General features: G+C 34.8%; 2 protein-coding genes across 4 annotated transcripts; both read right to left on the reverse strand.

Moving 5' to 3' along the window:
* Nucleotides 1-468: 468 nt before the first annotated feature.
* Nucleotides 469-4,973, reverse strand: LOC147286767 (sequence-specific DNA binding transcription factor). 2 transcript variants are annotated; one of them, XM_086239838.1, is made up of 2 exons: nt 3,891-4,973; nt 469-1,065 (listed from the first exon to the last, which is right to left on the reverse strand). In XM_086239838.1, exons 1-2 carry the CDS (start codon nt 4,733-4,735, stop codon nt 1,035-1,037), a joined length of 876 nt encoding a protein of 291 aa, XP_086095964.1. In that variant the 5' UTR covers nt 4,736-4,973; the 3' UTR covers nt 469-1,034. The 2 variants fall into 2 exon arrangements, with proteins under 2 accessions (XP_086095964.1, XP_086095965.1); XM_086239839.1 differs by having other exon boundaries at nt 471-1,065; nt 3,895-4,969.
* A 3,639-nt stretch (nt 4,974-8,612) lies between these two features.
* LOC147286768 (cAMP-regulated phosphoprotein 19-related protein) lies at nt 8,613-11,394 on the reverse strand. 2 transcript variants are annotated; one of them, XM_086240639.1, is made up of 7 exons: nt 11,246-11,394; nt 10,420-10,508; nt 10,208-10,270; nt 10,057-10,104; nt 9,901-9,954; nt 8,989-9,046; nt 8,613-8,852 (listed from the first exon to the last, which is right to left on the reverse strand). In XM_086240639.1, the coding sequence occupies exons 2-7, from the start codon at nt 10,477-10,479 to the stop codon at nt 8,809-8,811; spliced, it is 327 nt and encodes a 108-aa protein (XP_086096765.1). In that variant the 5' UTR covers nt 10,480-10,508; nt 11,246-11,394; the 3' UTR covers nt 8,613-8,808. The 2 variants fall into 2 exon arrangements, with proteins under 2 accessions (XP_086096765.1, XP_086096766.1); XM_086240640.1 differs by having other exon boundaries at nt 10,420-10,522; nt 11,246-11,390.
* Nucleotides 11,395-18,182: the final 6,788 nt, after the last annotated feature.

Here is an 18,182-nt window from a genome sequence, read left to right on the forward strand (position 1 = left end):
GGGGGATAGGAAAGGGCAAGCCCACTTGGGAGTCACAAAACCCATGCCTCAACACATTAAGCAAAGGAGACCAACCAAAGTCCAGTTCTCAATCTCATACGGCTAGAGCCCAGTGTCCAAATTCGAAGGTCCACTAACCATAACACGGGAGCATCAGGTTGAGCATGAAAAAGATAAATGTGAGCCATTAAACTACAAAGCACCTGATAAAACTTAAAATCTAACCCAAAAGCTCGTCATTCTCATGCTTATGCTTATGCTTATGCTTATGCACGCTCACATTTCTAATGCTTAAAAGAAAATTTCACATTACACCCAAAAGAAAGATGAATTGCAACTATACGTACATGGTTGATGGCGTGCATGCAGATAACAAAGTTACAGCTTAAAGCACAAGTAGATTGGTAGTGAGAGGTAAGAGGAGGGCCATAATAATGAGCAATATTTTATATCCATTTTGAAATGTAAATAAGATTAAGGACTATTTTCGCCCTCCAACATTCATTTTACCAATTTTCAAAAAGAAAAAAGAGAAAACATTCATTTTAGCCTCTAGACCAATTTTCATTTCGAAGCAGCCAGTTCTGGGAGCACATTTTCCAAGATGCCTTGACTGTCTGGTTAGAGGACACATTGCTATACCATATACTAACCAGTAGAGACATGAGTAAATTTAATCATGGTTCGAGGAAAGAAAAAACTAACAAATAAAAACCTTGGGGAGGGTTAATCACTTGGCCATGGGAAAAAAATTATAATAAAACTAAGAAAGTAGAAACATTTACACAAAATGATTCATCATATACTTAATGCCGTTCACGTATGTACTTTTCCAGGGTTCCCAAAAGTGAAAAGGCAACAAACTTACTTCATAAGAAGAGCTACTACAACCAAAATTTTGTCTGATCCACTTCCCAGGTAACTTCCACAAAATCCTTCTACCCAAACTAAGGTCAAATCATATGCTGTTCCTTCCATAAGTTAAGATCAATCTGTGTACCTTTCAAAAAGAAGCAACCAACACTTGCAGGGAACTATCTCACCTCGCTTGCTAAAAGTAACTGTCTGTTCCATGAAAAAACCAATGTGTAAGACTGTTAGGATCTCATTTTTATAACAATTGGAATAGTAGTGCACTATTAGAAAATTTAGGTACCACTTCAAAACTCAGAACACCAATGAAGACACTACTATCAGTAAATTATGTATGATGAGATAATGGATCAAATTAACTGTCACACCTTATGTTTCCTCTAGTTCTAAGTTTCTAATGTTTTTGGCTGACTGGTGTTCATATGATTTAACAGTCAAAAGTGGTCTTGCAATAAAATTGCATGACAATGGTTCCTAACAAGCTTTGTAATGCAACAAAATGTTCAACTTATCATTGCATACAGTAACTCACATAGTCAAAGCGTTACTAATTTTATTTCTTGTCACCCACAAGATTCACTTTCTTTACATTGTATGTATGTCGACCAAAATTACTTCTGTATCCCTAGTCCTTGACTCTAAGTGCAATTGAAATTCCTGGGGAGTTATACATTTGTGTTTTGATAAGACCCAAATGAATGTTACCTCTGCCTTCCCACCACTGCACCCAAATCTAATCAATCAATTCTTGTATTGCCAAGCATTGAATGGAAACATTAACATTAGCTACATTAATCTTACAGACACATTGTTTGCTAACTCAGAACTGCAAATGATACAACACATCAACCAAATAAAGATTTTATAATAAACGTAGCAAAAAAACGATTTTTTTTCATCAATTTCAGACTTTGCTGCCCATTGTCAGACAAGCACATTTGATAGGAAAACAGGAAACAAGGGACAATGTAATAAAAATAATAATAATAATAAATAAATTAAAAAAAAAAAAACCAAACCAAGATAATGGGAGGAATCAAAATACCTAAACAAACCCAAAATCTCAAGCGTATCCTCCCTTCTTACTAGGACAGTGACACCAATTAAAGCATCTTATTGTCAATTTGAGCGTTCTGGTCTATGCATTAAATATTTTAAGTTTTTAAATAAATACAAAAGTACAACCATATGTATATTATATAGTGTGCATATATTTGATAAACATTGACTACTTTGACAATCACATTAGGCTAAAGAGATTTGTCTGCATGACCATTATCAACTATATAAGAGTAGGTTCTAGTCTTGTTTCAACCAAGTAAAACAGCACTAAATGTCCTAGTCATTGCAGATACTCTACCTTCAAAAAAGGTAAGCCATCTTAATGTGTAAAAAGAGATGATTTTACATGATCCATACTCAAAATTGCAAACACTTCCCTATAGCAGACTACTATGAATATTATTATTAGTATAGGAAGGTCAAACCTCCAAGGGGCATATTCATTCCAGGACATAGTTTTCAACACTCAACTTGGGAGGAAACTTGGAGGGTGTTTGGTATGCTATTCAAAAATGGCGTTGAAAATTGTTCTTCCTTATTTCATCCATAAATATCAAAGATGAAAACAAAAAAAAAATTCAGAAAGGACCCAAACTCACCCTTAAAGTTATATTGGTTTAGTTTTATCCCTTTTCCCTGACAATTCCATTACTCTCTTTTTGGAATCTTTCAACCTCCATCTCATACTTGCATTTCTTTGACAATTTTAATCAAAACTGTCTATCTATGTAAGCTTACAGATTGGTTCACCGAACCTAACTACCAAATTCAATTTGACATTTTGTAAGCAAATTTTGGAAAAGAGCATGAGATGTTAAATGACTTCCTCAACTGCAAACCCACTTCCCCTTCGTCTCAAAGGTCTAGGAAATTATGCCCCAAAAGTACACTGGGTATAGGCGGACATAAGTTAATAGAGAAATGTCCTACTAGACTTCCTCAACTACACTGGGTGTGGTTGGACATAAATGCAGATCGTTCCAGAATTTAAATCAAGTCTCTGTCCTGCTATAATTTGGAATATATATAATCTCTGAATTTGCTTTTGAGGATAAGAGCTATGATGTTACGAAAATAGGACTTCCTTCGGAAATAAGAAACCGAGAAAATGACAGTTGTGACATGATAATTTATTAATGCAAGGGTTCTCACTTCTCGGTTTTTTTTTTTTCCTGAATTTTAAGGGAATTATCCTAACCGTTGGTAGTGTTCCCTTTTGTTAAACTTTTATCCCTAACAGAAGTTAAAGAGATAGTACATTCCCCTTGATAACATCAGGTATAACTTACAGATTAGGGAACGGTTCCACAGCCGCAAAGAGAAAATGATATAGAGAAGCAAATTGCAAGTAATTACATTGTGGTAAGAGATTTAGCAAACAAGCTTCTTCAAAAAAAAAAAGTCCAGGTGCCTCTAGGTGCATATCAAAGCCTCATTTCTCTAAGTCAAAAATGTGCTTCAATTACAACATAGAATGCTTCCGTACAACATAAGAAAATAACAATTGTACCAATCCAAAGTCAACCCAAAGCAAACAAGAATAAACTGCAAACAACTTTGTCATTCGCTGATCAGGAAAAATTGCAAGGGTGAATATCAAGTACTCATCTACCAATTTACATGATATCAGTTAGAAAAACAAATGAAACAAAAAAAAAATCCCCAAAAATGAGAAAACAAAAGGCAAAAACAAAAACAAAGAAACAAGTTTACGTGAAATCATTCAGCTTTCATCTATTTTGCAAAGAAATTAACACTTGCAAAATGTATGATGTGCTACTAACCCAGTTAGACTAAAATGTCATATGCAGCTATTTGCAACTTTGTAATAAAAACCAAGTCATATAATTATAAACATCAGCAAATACACAGAATTATGAAAAGCAAGTTAAGACTAGGAAGAAAAAAAGGGGAAAATGGAGCAGAAATTCAGCGAGAGAGAGAGAGAGGCTCACCGACCAGGGTCTGAAGATCGCTTGGCGCGCTTCATCTTTTGAATTTGAAGCTGGGTCTCCATGAAAAGCTGCATTCTGTGGAATTCCAAGTCTTTAGCGAATTGCATCCTCTGCTTCTCCAACTCCACTATCTGCCGCTGCTTCGTCTCCTCCACTCTCTCGTATATCTCCCCGAACCTCTCTATCGCCATAGCCAACTCCCTATACCCAACCTCGCGCTCTCTCTCCCGCCTCCTGCTCGACCTCGACCGAAACCCCTCCTCCTCCTCCTCCTCCGCCTCCGCCGCAGCAGCCGCCGCAGCCACAGCCGCAAACGCGTTGAAGTTCCGTCTCAACCAGTACTCGTCTCCGGCGACCGCACTCGGCGCCGGCCGTTTCAGAGTGGCCGATCTCGGCGCGACGGGAACATTCCACGGCAGCGCGGGAAGGTTGCGGTGAGGCGGCGGCGGCGAGGGTTTGGGGAAGGTGGAACCGATGAGGGAGTCAAGGCGGGCGAAGAAGGGCCAGGAGCTCGTGTGCGAGCCGTTGGATTCGGAAACCCTAGTCTTCTCGATCTTGTACTTCTTCTTGAGGGTGTCGACGCGGTTCTTGCACTGGACGTCGGTGCGGCGGGACTTGGGGTTGCCGGCGATGACGTGGCGGGCGTTGACGGCGTCGGCGACCTCCTCCCAGTGCTTCTGGCGGAGGTTGCCGCGGCTGAGGTGGACGTGGCGCTCGCCCCACGCCTCAATCAGGGTGAAGGTCGCGTCCTCGGACCAGCAGTCCTCGCGGCTCGGAAACGATGGCGTTTTGGAGGGCCGTGGGGTGGCCGTCACCGGTGGCGGAGTGCCGGTGACGGAGTCCATGAGAGGGTGAGGTGGTGGGTTTCGGTTGGCGGGTGATGTGGTGACGGTGACGGTGACGGTGACGGTGACGGTTATGGTGGTGGTGTGGCGGTGGTTGGTTTTTCAAATGAGGTGCCGACAGGGAGTAGGAAGGTGCATGCGTGTGTTTGGGTTGGTGCGTTTTGGCTTTCGCTTGGACTGAAGAGTACGAGTGAGTGAGTCAGTTTGAGAAACGGTAAGTTAAGCGCCAACGTGCGACAGCAGCCGGGGACGGGACCCAAATAGTTGAGTGTAACTACAGTAAAAATAAATGTTATCTACCTTTTTATTTTAACTATTTTCACCGATTTTTTTTTTTTTTTTTTTCATTTTGCAGTGTAGTTATATACTTATATTTAATCAAAACAGTTCATTTTGTGATCACTCTTTAAAGATCATCTTTAAAATTTTTAATCAAATTGAAAATTGTTTGGTTATGTAATTGTATTCAAATAAACAGACGGTTTCAGTAATAATTAGATTCACTGTCTGTTTATTTTATAAATGTTAAATGACTAAACGATTTTCGATTTAGTTAATTTTTTACAGAAATGATCTTTAAATGATAATCTAAAAAATGAATAATTCTGATTATAAGACTACACTGTAGACTAAAAAAAATACGGTGGAAAAAGTAGATAGTAGTTCCCGTAAGGTATAACTAATAAGGACATATAAGAAAATAGGGGACAAAATAGGCTATACTCTAAAAAAAAATAATCTAAGTCGGGTCAACTTTTAAATGTATGCGTCGATCGCTTGAAAGTTCAAGATGCTTTGATCGCTTGACACTAGACAAAGGCTCGAGTGTTTAGCTTGTATCTATTAGTTAGTTACAACCCATAATTACGTCAAAAAATTGTCATTTATATGGTTTTTCAACATGTTACTTGTGAAATATTAATACACCATTTCAAGAAAGCAATATGTACAAGTCCAAATACAATTATAATTGTTAGTCAGTCAATAATATGATTGTCACTGACCAACAATTACAAGAGCATTCGAATGCTCGATTATAACATGAATTGGATTGATATGTATTTAAATCATCGATTTATTTAACATTGGAAAGTTTGCAATGAAATTTTGAATCATTAAATGTATAGATTTTAGAGTTTATTGGGAATTATTTAGTTGTTAGAATATTGTTTAGTATCATTTAAGAGATTTAGGTCTTGAGTTTTTCGACGTCCAAAATACGAGAGACAAAAACCTAAACTATTAGCGATAAATGAGATCCTACATAATAAATAGTGTAATTCTAATTGAGTCGCATTTGAGTTTATTAAGGTTAGTAAGTATATAATGATTTATGGCTTAGGATTTAGGATTTATAGCTTCTTTAAACCTTAGAGATTAAAATTTAAACCCTCAAACTAAATGAAATATGAAAATAAGAAAATAAACTAAGTCACTTAATTACATATGTATAATTCACATTGAGTTGCATTGGGTTTATAATGGTTTGTATGGTAAACTATAATTTGGACCCTAAAATTTAATGGGGCCAAATTATCGGGGTCTAGGTTCTCAAGTTTGAGGTCCCATGTCTCAAGTTTTGATCTCAAATCCATTGTCTGAGGTCTTGATCTCAAATCCATGGTCTGAGGTTCATCGTTCAATTCTTAGGTCCCAAATTTAAAGTATGGGGTCCAGAGGTCCAAGGTTCCCAAGTCTCGAGTATAGGGTTCAAGCTTCAAATAGAGGCCCTAAGTTTGGGGTTTAAGATTCAAGTATCTCGAGTCTATGGTTTGGGTTTCGATTTTTGAGTATGGAGTTCAAGTCCAGATCTTGTGTGCCACGTTAGGGATTCGACATCCAAGTTCCCAGGTCTCGAGTATGGGATCTCGGGATCCCTAAGACTTAGGCCCCTGGTCCAAAGTCCAATGTCTAGGGTCTCAGGTATCAAGTTTGGGGTCCCAAGTTACAAGTCCACATCATGGGTTCAAGTTACAATGAAGTGTCATTGTAATAGAACTTTGAAATAACACCTATTTAGATGAAACTTTGAACTGGGATTTGTAACTCTCAAATCTCATTGAAAATTATCAAATCTTGTTACCAAATTCAACAATTTTGTAAGATGAACTTGCTAACCCCAAATATTATCTCAAAGTTCCTTATTCAAACACTCGTAGAAAAAAAAAGAAGAAAAAAAAAAACCGAGAAGGGATCTAAATCCCATTAAAAAGAAAATAGCACCAACACTGGCCAAAGGAAACCGGTGTGGTTTAGGCATTTCCAAGCCAATATGTGTGCTGGCCAAACAAGGCAGCACCGCTAACGCTAATGATGTTGTCAACCGGGGAAAGAAAAATTGTTTGTTACAAGGTGTTTTGAAAATTATATGGGTGTTTATAGGGTTGAGAATGGATTGGGTTGGACCCATAGATACCAAACAACCGACCCACCTGACCAACCGACTTGAGCCATTTTCCAAAACCAACAACCGACCCAATGTGGTTGGTTGATTGCAAGTTGAGCATTCGAAAAAGTCGGTTGAGGTCGGGTCGGTTATGGTTTTGCTCGACCTCAATTTTTTTTTCTACACATTCCTAAATTCCTAATAAATTACCAATACTCAAACCTCAAAAACTTCACATTTCACAGTGAATTCACATTCCTAACTTATCATATGTTAGCAAACTCAATACTTCACAATCCACAACAAAATCAAATTTCCAAACTACAATCATCACTGTTAATGATCAAAGAGGCAGAGACATAATCAAATCGACAGAGAGACATGAGATATATAAACTTGCTAATGATCAAACTTGAGAAACCAAGTATGCAGAGACAAATCAACAGAGAGACCGAGATTGGGAGACTAAGAGACAACTAATGATCAAACAACTATCAATGAATTAAGAGACAGAGAGACATGAGATATAAGAGATGAACTTAAATGATTGGCAAATTAGGGATTTCCAAATTAGGGATTTAAGGCAAATGAGAGTGGTGCAATCTTGGTATATTGGTCGCGCCGATGATGCAAGCTTGGTCGCTGGCGAGAGAGAAGATGACTGATGAGAGCAGTCTGAGTAGATGAGATCGAAGAAGAGAGTGAGAAAGTGATTCGATTAGGGTATAGAGAGAGAAAAAGAAAAAGAGAGTGATGGAGAGAGAGAGAGAGAGAGAGAGAGAGAGAGAGAGAGAGAGAGAGAGAGAGAGGCTTGTGAGTTGGGTTTGGGCCTGGTTTAATTTGTTCCACTCACACACACAGCCCAAGCTTCCCAAAGGCCCAAAATATCTATTCCAAAGTTGATTGTTTGGGTCGGTTCGAGTACCTGACGTGAACCCATTTTCACAACTGCCAACCGAACCGATTATACCGTGTTGGGTGGGAACAACCAATCTAACCTACAAAGGTTGATTGTCGATTGCATATCGACCACAAAAACGGGTTAATAATGAGTGAGTTGTCGAGTAAAATCAGACCTATTCCCAGCACTTGGTGTTTTGTGCAAATTAAAAAGTTCTTATTTGTACACCTAAGTGTGAAAAGAAAATGGGTGTGTAGATTAATTTCACCCAAAGAAATATTAAACGAAAGATCATCACAGTAGTCATCAAAAAATGTTCCTTCCAAACTTTTTTTTTTTTGGCTAGGTCCTTCCAAACTTAACTACCATGTGTCCATGACCAGTGACCACCAAGAGGCAGAAGAGGGTTCATTTAATCAGGTCATAAAATTGAGATGTGTTGAGAAAACAAAGAAACGACCAAAAAAAATTGCTCAGAAGTATACATCCACTCCACAGCAGGTCGGTTTTCAATTATTTTCATTTTTTCATATTTGCAAGTAGTCCCTTTCATCATTAATAAGAAAAGCAATAACGTTCCACATCAAAACTTGGAACAGTAGAATTATGGCTTAATTTTCAACTGCAGTAATGTTGGTGTAGTGCATGCTTTGTTTTCTTATAACTAGATCACATCATCTTCAGCAAGTTTGTTCTCATGAACAACAGAATATTACCCATCTCACCAATAAAGGTATCAGAATAACAGTCGAAGATTCTCACAAGATCAATTGGCCAACAGAAATCTCATTCAGAGGCAGTTGTATCCTCAGATGGAGCACTTCCACCATCTGCATAAATTACAATAAAAATGTAATGGCCTTACTTTATTTATTTTTCAGTCGCAAAAAACAATATGGAAAGAATAAGAATCAGAAGTAAAAGCTTTACAGAGTTCTTAAGAAACAAAGCTAATGATTAGTATACCTTCACCATCTGCTGGAGCACAAGGAGACTTTCTGTATCGTGTTTGCTGTTGTGTGGGCTATGTTGAAAAGAAAAAATCAAGACATAGGGAGAAGAAGATAATTAATGCTATTTACAGTGAGAGATGTACATTGTTTAAATAATACTCAGACAGACAGAATCAACTAATTAGCCCTAGAAATTAGCACTAGAAATTTGCTAAATCCAATTCTGGTGATTAACCTTTGCGTTAACATATGCTACTACCCTACATCAACGACAGGCAAAACTCAGAAACAGCATAAAAGAAGCCCTAAATTATCTTGTTTTATTCCCTAATATGATTTTTTTGGCCTGAGTGGTTTTAATCTCTGGCCGGTTATAGCTACTTAATATTTTTTTCTTGATCCATAAAGTGCTTGTTCCAACTCTAACATAAAAAGCACTAACATCTCATACTTGGCATGTGTTGTGCACTATATTTGCAGTGATTCTCAAAGAAAATGGCACCTTCTGTAGCATTAAACTTAAAACAATACACTTCAGTGGAGATTCACATAAACTTTAAGGATAGCATCATGGTCAGGCATCAGGCCCATATGAAAGTTCGTCACCTATTTTGCTTATCCAAAAACCTGATTTAATCTACATTAGGCCTTGGCGTGGCAACTCAAGACATTGGAACAACAGTTATATTCAACCAAACCAGTTCAATAATTTACTCACGTACATTCACTGCTTTCTACCACAAATAATCAGTTCATAGCAATCAATTAGTTAACATCACAGAATTTTCACTTTCAAATAAGGAGTTCTCAACAAACCACAAAACTTGGTTCAAGAAGGCCAAAACAATCACCAAACAGAAAGTATAGAGGACAGCCACATCAGCAAGATAAGTGGATGAACCACAATTGAATCTAGGAATGATACCTGTAATTTTGGCCTAAGGGCTTCAAGTGGTCCTTTTGGCTTCTCAACACCTTGCTGTTATCATCCAAAAAGCATCAAATGATAATGAGTAATCAGCTGAATGAACATTTTCAACTGTTGTAATTAACAGGTTCATCTACAGTGTTGGAAAAGTACCTTTCCAAGTGCCCAATCAGCAGAATCGAAGTAAGCGCGTTCATGGTCCTGAGATCAAATTCAAAGTCTTAGACCAAAACCAATACAAACTAGCATATAATTCAAACAACCACAAACATAAGATTTGAGCAATATCAAATCCAAAAACTACCTTAGAAATTAGTGGCGGTTTTTTTGGAATGATGCCACCATATTTTTTCTTTAGAAGTTCCTCCTAAGAAAAGCATAAACTTGAGTCAAACCTCTACAGTAATAAACGACTGCGGTACAAACAACTATCAATAAGTAATTCTCCAGCAGTAGATAAGGCTCTAGATGAAAACAAGCATTAAGCATATAGAAGAACCAAACTATGAACACAACCTCCGGTTGGGATGAATTCTCAGACTGCCCATCCACCCGTTGCTCTTTGGCATCCTCCATTTCCAAAATAATGTCCTCACACCTGGTACCTATTAAATAACAGCTGCAATAAGACACTAGTTCTTTGTAGGTCATGAACAAGTACCCAATGAGTTGAATTCACAATGCATCAAATATGAACCCACACTTTGCAAAAACACATTCAAACATAAGAAAATAGAATCAATTACTAACATTAAAACTCTCACAAGTATGGCGACAAACCCATTGTTTAAAAAATTAAAAACAATGCTCTAAACATTGGTATAACCTCACAAACTCATTAGTAGCAATGCTCTAAACATTTACATGTGATATATCACATTCAATTCATTTCTCAAGTTGGTCCATTGTTTTCCTGGAAAGACAGCTCATCGAAGCCAAGTCTAACGATTACAAAGCATGGGTATGTATAGATGTCATTTAACTTTATCATTCAACTAAATTTCCTTAAAAATTATAGCAAATTAGTGATAATCAATAGTCATCTATATTGTCTAGTAGAAAATAAATTAATTAGATGAATAAATTTAATCTAATTCAATAAAACATTGGACAATCAAGAAAACGAGAAATGAGCTAAAAATTCTATAACCCAAAAGAAGAAAATGAAAAGTGAGAAAATGATTAATATCAAATTTCACATTTCTTTCAAAACCTAGATCTAACAGAGCTGCGATTTGCTTAAGATCTATCACTGAACTTCAGGAAATGCGAAGCAAAAAAAGCATTGGAAATGCAATTAAATTTGACCGAAAAAAAAAAAACTGTAGGATTCGTAGCGTACCTGGAAGCGATCTAGATCAAATCTTAGGAAGAGAGAGAGAGAGGTGGAGTAGGGTTTAAATGGCGTGGAGGTGAGGAAGTGGAAGGAGATCTCGTCACGTGGTGCTGTGAGGACTATTTCTACATTTGGTGGTAGAAACTAGAAAGAAAGAACTCAAATAATCTCATTATCTAAATCAATTATTTTTAGTCCGTCATTTTCTGGTGACAGTGACCGAACGCGTTTTCTTTTGTTAGAGTCTTAGAGAGTAGCAATTGGCGTGGTGTTTGGTTGATTGAATAATGGGGTGAAATGGGCATTTGGCATTCTCATGAGTTATGAGTTATGACTACTTTTTTTTTTTTTTTGGTCGAATACTAGTTTAATGTTAGTTTTGTATATTTGGACAAAAAGTATTGAGACCCCTAAGAGACTCAAATTGTACATGGCCAGAAAAAAAAAAAAAAAAGACTCAAATTGTAGGACAAAGTAAAAGACAATTTTTTTTTGAAAGGATAACTCATTTAAGAGTTAATTTTAATACATATATATTAAAATTAATGTGCATTATATCACTCACTTGTCCCTCATTTTTTTTATCATGAAAAAATGATATTCGAACTTGAAACTTCTCTGATATTGTACTACTATTTAACAAGGAGAGTAACCCAAAACTTAGCCTTAGATCTTAAAACCCAAAGCCTTGAATCTCAAACTTCAAACCTCAAGCATTGGACCTAAATACCAAATGTCCTCCACTAGACCGACCTAAACCTATAGCCTCCGACTTGAAGCCTTAGATTAAAACATTGAGTTTCAAATCTCGACCTTGAGCCATGGACAAGGAACCTTAAACTCGGATTCTAAGCCACAAATTGCACTCCATATCTAAACTTCGAATCCCAAGTTTTGAGATTCTAATTACGATATTTTGATCATTATAATTCTATAATTATAAAATATGAAATCTTCTCCACACTCAAATTTCTTGTCCTAAATTTACATTTCTTCCAAATAATGAATTTCTAAGTGCTTGTAACTTTAGTAGCTAAAAGTATTTATTCCTACCCACGAGGTTCCGAGTTCAAATCTCCTGCCAGAAATTGATCACATGTTGGGTCTTGGGCCTAACACTTATCCTAATCCTATAGACTTTCATGTTTGACCTTTGCAATTTTCATAACTTTCAGGTCCAGGCCTAACCCATGTTTAGATTCATTGAGAGAAGGCTGAGAAGAGGTAACAACACACTTGGATGGCCCAAAAGGGCAGTGTGTTAAGGGCCAGGCCCAAGATAAAGCCCATGGTGAAGTGAATGTCTTCAAGAGTCACAAAAGATGTAAAATGGTGTGCCAATACTCCATATAGATGCATGAGGCAGCACCAGCTGATGGGTGATGCTAACACATGAGATTCTATCTATCTAATTGTCAACTTGTCATTATATGAATATCTTTGTTTTTCCAAAGTTTCATTTATTCACATTCTATCCATTCAATAATCCAAAACGGGCAGTCCTTCATGGGCCCCAAACATTACCAAAAAACTTAATGCAGAGAGAATCTTCCCTCTTTGAGATAAGATTAGAAGCTAGTCTTAACTCTTAACTATCATTTTGAACAAAATATCTTTCCTTTTGTCTTTTAGATATAAAATAAAAATGTAAGAGATATACATCATCTCTGGTTTTAGATCTCAAAATGAATTAGTTTTACCGATCCACAGTAAAAGCAATCTCACTCACACCAACAAAATATGAATCTACCATTATTTTACTCGCACGCTCTTGAACTTCTAATTTAAAATTAAAATCAAACAGTTATGATTAACACAACTTCAATGATTTTTTTTTTTTTTTTTTGCCAGGAACACAAACTCAATGATAAATTAGATAGTTTCCACATTACATAATTGAAAAGACAAACATGCAATATGCGTATTAGCATTGAGGTCCACAGAATTGTGTCTACGTGGATGGTCGCAAATGCCACTCACCAACTGTTGTAGATACATGCCACATGGATGGTCACAAAGCTTCTGACACCGACCAAGCTCTCTCTCTCTCTCTCTCTCTCTCTCTCTCATGGTTTGGCAAATATATTGGAATTTTATTAAAGGTTTAATTTTGGCTGGTTGTAGGGATGGTTTTGAGTATATGTGAAATAGACAACCGTCATGGTCCTCATGGATCCTAAAATGTTTGTAATAATTTTTTTTTTTTTCAAAGAGCATGGATCTAAGATCACAAAGATTTGTGTACATAGTAAATTAATAAAAAAATTAAGTGAATTTCTAACACTACGTCAAACATATAATGTGCATATATGAGAGCGGATTTGTGACATTCTATTTTTTACACAAATTTTAACACAATATTTTAATATGACTTACTTCATATAGGATTTCAAACGATTTGAATTGTCTATTTTTTAGATCTACATTAAAATATCATATTTTCAAAATTTTAGATAAATTGAAAACTATTAAGCTATCTAACTTTGATTAAACAGACAAACAAAATAAATACTTAAAATGTTGACAATTTGATCTTTGTAAGTAAATGATTTTTGATTTATCTAATTTTTTGCAATGATGATTCTTTAATGAAGACCTAAATAATAGATGATTCAAATCGTTAAAATCCTATATAAAGTTGACCTCATTAAAATATTATGTAAAAAAAAAGATATCACGGATCGGACCCTATAGTGAGGGTTATCCTTTATGTACAATAAGTTTTTATAAATGATATTGCTCAAAGCAACAGAACACAATCTAATCCGCATAAACATAGTGTGTCCCACAAATTTTATCTCTTAGAGCATAAATCCACTTAACTAGTCAATTTCATAAAGTAATGAGTGATTCCACAAATAGTTAATGATATAACATATGATCTATTAGATAATATAATCTAAAGCTTCAGAATCTTTTATCACCCGATGTGACGAAGTTAATTTATTCCAATGACTGCCAATCTATTCTCGTAATTTAAAATTGTACCTAGTAAGTTATGGAACGAATTAAATTCACCGAACGTTTACAGCTGCTTCCTATTTTTCACTCACTCACAGCCTTTCAATGTTCTTTGAAAATTATTATTTGTCTTGTCCAACTCCATATCTTGTGTAACATCTATTGTTTTTAAAAAAAATTAGAGAGAGAGAAAATCGAATTTAAGTGTAGAGGATAAATTCTATGGCCATTCCAATTAAGCTACCTCAACAACTACTTGTATAACATCTCTCCAATAAATTAAGTAAAACTCACCTTATCAAAACAATACCTTTTTTTATTTAGAGAGTCATGACAATTTCACAAAGGACAATGTTTGGGTAACCCCTAAAGGGTACTTGTAGGTCACCCCATCTTCCAAAAATGTTTGTTCAGCAGTACATACTCAGAATAAGAATTGTTTTTTTTTTTTTAAATCACCTATTAAAGATAATTTCTGTAAAAAAATCAACTCAATCGAAAATTATTTAGTTATATAACTGTTATCGAATAAATAAAATAAATTGACAGATTGTATTTAAATAATGGTTTTTTGACCAAATCGTCCATTTATTCGTCCATTAAATCTCTAAATTTATTGCAATTTTTGTCATATATATTACAAATTGTTGCAATATTGGTGTTTTAGTTTACAAACGGTTAACAATTTAAGGACGAATTTAACAACCTAATAGACAAAACTACTAAAATGTTCTTAAATTACAATAATTGTAAAGTACATGAAAAAAATCAAAACAACTGAAAGTATAGAAACGAAAATAAAACTTGACCAAAATTAGAAGCAAAAGTAAAATTTATGGCCTTTTTGGTGTTCTATTCAAAATTTTTTTTTTTCAAAAACAAAACAACAAGTTTTAGTCAAAAAAATAAGTTTTAGTAGACTATTTTCAAAAACATTTTTTAGAAAAAAAAATTAAAAAACATGCCTCTTTTTAAAAATGATAAAACATCTTCTTTTTTTTTACACTTTTTTTTTATTAGCTATCATCATTTTTTAAATTTAAAAATTGTTTTCAAATTTTATACCAAACACGTTTTCAAATTTTAAAAATTAATTTTGAAAACTCACATTTAAAAAAAAAATCTTAATTTTTGAAAAAAAAATATAAGTAGAATACCAAACGGGAGCTTAGGTTCCATTTTTCCTTCTTATTTATTTTTTTGTTTTTTTCTTGATATACATATCTTGAATTTAGTTGATGAGTCAAAAATGAGTGATGCACATTGCTTTCACCTTTAAGGCTTTAATCGTACACTGACGTCGATACCATGTACCTACCCTTCATTCATGCCATGCTCTTTAAGTTTGAATCCCACTACTACTTTATTTGCGATAAATAGAATTGCTCACTTTTCCTCTTAAACGCAAAAAATATACCTTCAGAGAAATGTCACTTTCCGAACAAATTCTTAATTTTTATGGTAAAAATGTGAAATTTGCCTTTACATTTAGAATTTTATTTCATACCAAAATCCTTTATTTAGAAGAATTCGTACCAAAATCTACAAGAATCCAAGGATGTCTTCTTTACTGGATTAAACTTGGATGTGGACCCACATTGGTCCGTTGCCCAATGGTGAAAATTGAAGTAATTTATATTTTAAAGTTGGGAAAAATTACTAGTTACCAAAAGAAGAATGGATAAGTTTTTCTCTCTTTTGTTTTTGTCCGTACAAAAGTCCCTGCACAATTACAAAAGGGCGCATAAACAAAACAGTACAACACACCAAAAGAAGTAAAGGACTTGTGACTTGTCGAGCAATGTGTAACGTCACGTCCTCTTCCTCTGGTCTATCCAAATTCTAAACCCAAAAAAAGAAAGAGAAATAATGACAGCAGTATGCCTCATGAGAATAAATACCACATGGCCTAGTTGTGAATTTGTGATTCAACCATCTATAATCATGTCACATACTTTTTTTAAACTACTGTCCAATCTACATGTTTTTAGATTGAGGCAATCAGACAAATATAGAAAGTATTTAGGCAATCAGACAAATATAGAAAGTATAGGTGCAGTTCTTTCTATATGTTTACAGAGTAAGTGACAAGTGGGAGATACATGTCGGAGGACTCGAATCCAAGATTTTTGAAACAAACTCTTATATCATATTAAATAATTATTGAATTTCAAAATCTTAAATTATTAGAATATGAGTTAACATATAATTAAATCATTCTAGCGTATCAATTTTTTCCTTTGCCAAACAAGATTTTACTTTCTTGAGACGTGTGTGAGTAAGAAAAATTATTAATTTACAACACCTTTTGTATGCCTGTATTGAGTGAATTAAATATTTTTTTACTATATTGATTCATTATTGTAGAATAACTTCTACTGGTTTATGAGAAATGACTTGATATTTGCTAAGAAAGTTAAATAGATTAAAAATGATGTTAATCACTTCTACTAGAGAAATGATACATAAGATGGTCAATTAAAATGATTTAAATAGCACAAAAATTTCAGAGAAATTCCTTTGACATGCTTAATAACATATACAATGACACAGTTAAATGCTATGCTATATGCTAAATATAGTAGAATTGATAAAAATCTCACTACAATGACATAGCTAAATTGCACAAAAGCTATTGCTAAAAGTTAAAAGTCATGCTAAATATAATATTTAGCAAATAACCATTGTACATGCTCTAATTACCTACATAAAAATTTTATTTTTCTTAATCAATTATTGTTCATGACATTCAAACGCTTGTTCTCCTCCTGACAAAGGGAAGATTAACAGTTATTCACTAAATTAAATAGCCGTCATTAGCTATTTGCATTAAGATTTGAATTTATAATTTATTTTAAATATAAAAAATCTAACCTGAAAAACTTCAAATTTGAAGGAATTGTATGGCTAAATTATGATTTATGTTTTTGTAGTTTGATCAAAATTTAACTTTGGTCCTGTAAGTTTTTTTTCTCGTAGATGAAAGACAATCCTTTAGTCTGTTAAATGGTTGCATGAAATGAGTAGGTGACAATATAATTAAATCGGGGTATTTTTGTACCCAAAATATAGGAGGACATCTAAAAAGATAAAAATGGGGTTTTTTTTTGTCGTTTTTTGGCAGGAGAAAGCTTAAAGATTTCTATGTGAGATATGATGATGGTTGTATTGAATTGATTAATTGAAGGTGAAAACTGAAAACAGATGGTTCCGTATGCATCCACATGGACCATATCCAAACACCAAACCTCCCATCAAATGAACATGCACATGAAATGAACTCCAACTCTCAAGACAACGACTTTTGCTTCTAGTAGCTACGTATACCTTCTCCTCCCTCCAGGCGCTCTATAGAGCGTGCTGTACACTCGCACACACTCATATCTTGTCTGATGCATAAAATTGAATAAAAAAAGATAAATGACAATACCACGTGTATTTTAAAAAAATATAAAAATTTTAGCCAAAGAAAAAAAAGAAAGAAGATAAAAAGTGTTTTTTAATTTAAAGAAAAAAGATGGAAATAAGATAAATTACCTATGAGAGAAACTTATCCCTAATCTCACCATTTTGGAGGAAGATTGAAAGAGATAAGTTTTCTTTTATAATTAGCCTATTTTTTTTCTATTTTCTTCCTTAAAGTTAAAAGATTTTTTTTTTTAATTTATATAATTTTGTTATTTATCCCATTCTATTGAATTCTATGTACCAAATGAGACCACACAGTCTCACACTGAGCTCGAACCACACTCGATACCTACTCAAGCTCTATCAAGCTTACCCATCAAAGATAGATTAGATACGTTAACCAAAAAAAAAGATAGATTAGATACATCGTATTCACGTGGCCTCACCCACTACACGACAAAAACCACCACCACCCACCGTATGGGCCACTGTGGCCCTCCTGAATCTCACACACTCTCTCTCTCCTCTCTCCCTCTCTCCCCCCCCCTCTCTCCCTCTTCATACTCTCTCTAAA

Source organism: Dryas octopetala, chromosome 4, assembly GCF_963921425.1.
Source record: "Dryas octopetala chromosome 4, drDryOcto1.1, whole genome shotgun sequence".
In the NCBI taxonomy this organism is placed as follows: domain Eukaryota; kingdom Viridiplantae; phylum Streptophyta; class Magnoliopsida; order Rosales; family Rosaceae; genus Dryas; species Dryas octopetala.

Coding starts and splice junctions, on each gene's coding strand:
- LOC147286767 (XM_086239838.1), bottom strand. CDS start 4,735: ATGGACTCCGTCACCGGCACTCCGCCACCGGTGACGGCCACCCCACGG. Junction 1,066..3,890: donor CGATCTTCAGACCCTGGTCG/GTGAGCCTCTCT, acceptor TTCATGGAACAG/ACAGTTACTTTTAGCAAGCG.
- LOC147286768 (XM_086240639.1), bottom strand. CDS start 10,479: ATGGAGGATGCCAAAGAGCAACGGGTGGATGGGCAGTCTGAGAATTCA. Junction 10,271..10,419: donor AGAATTCATCCCAACCGGAG/GTTGTGTTCATA, acceptor TGCTTTTCTTAG/GAGGAACTTCTAAAGAAAAA. Junction 9,955..10,056: donor CTGATTGGGCACTTGGAAAG/GTACTTTTCCAA, acceptor GGATGATAACAG/CAAGGTGTTGAGAAGCCAAA.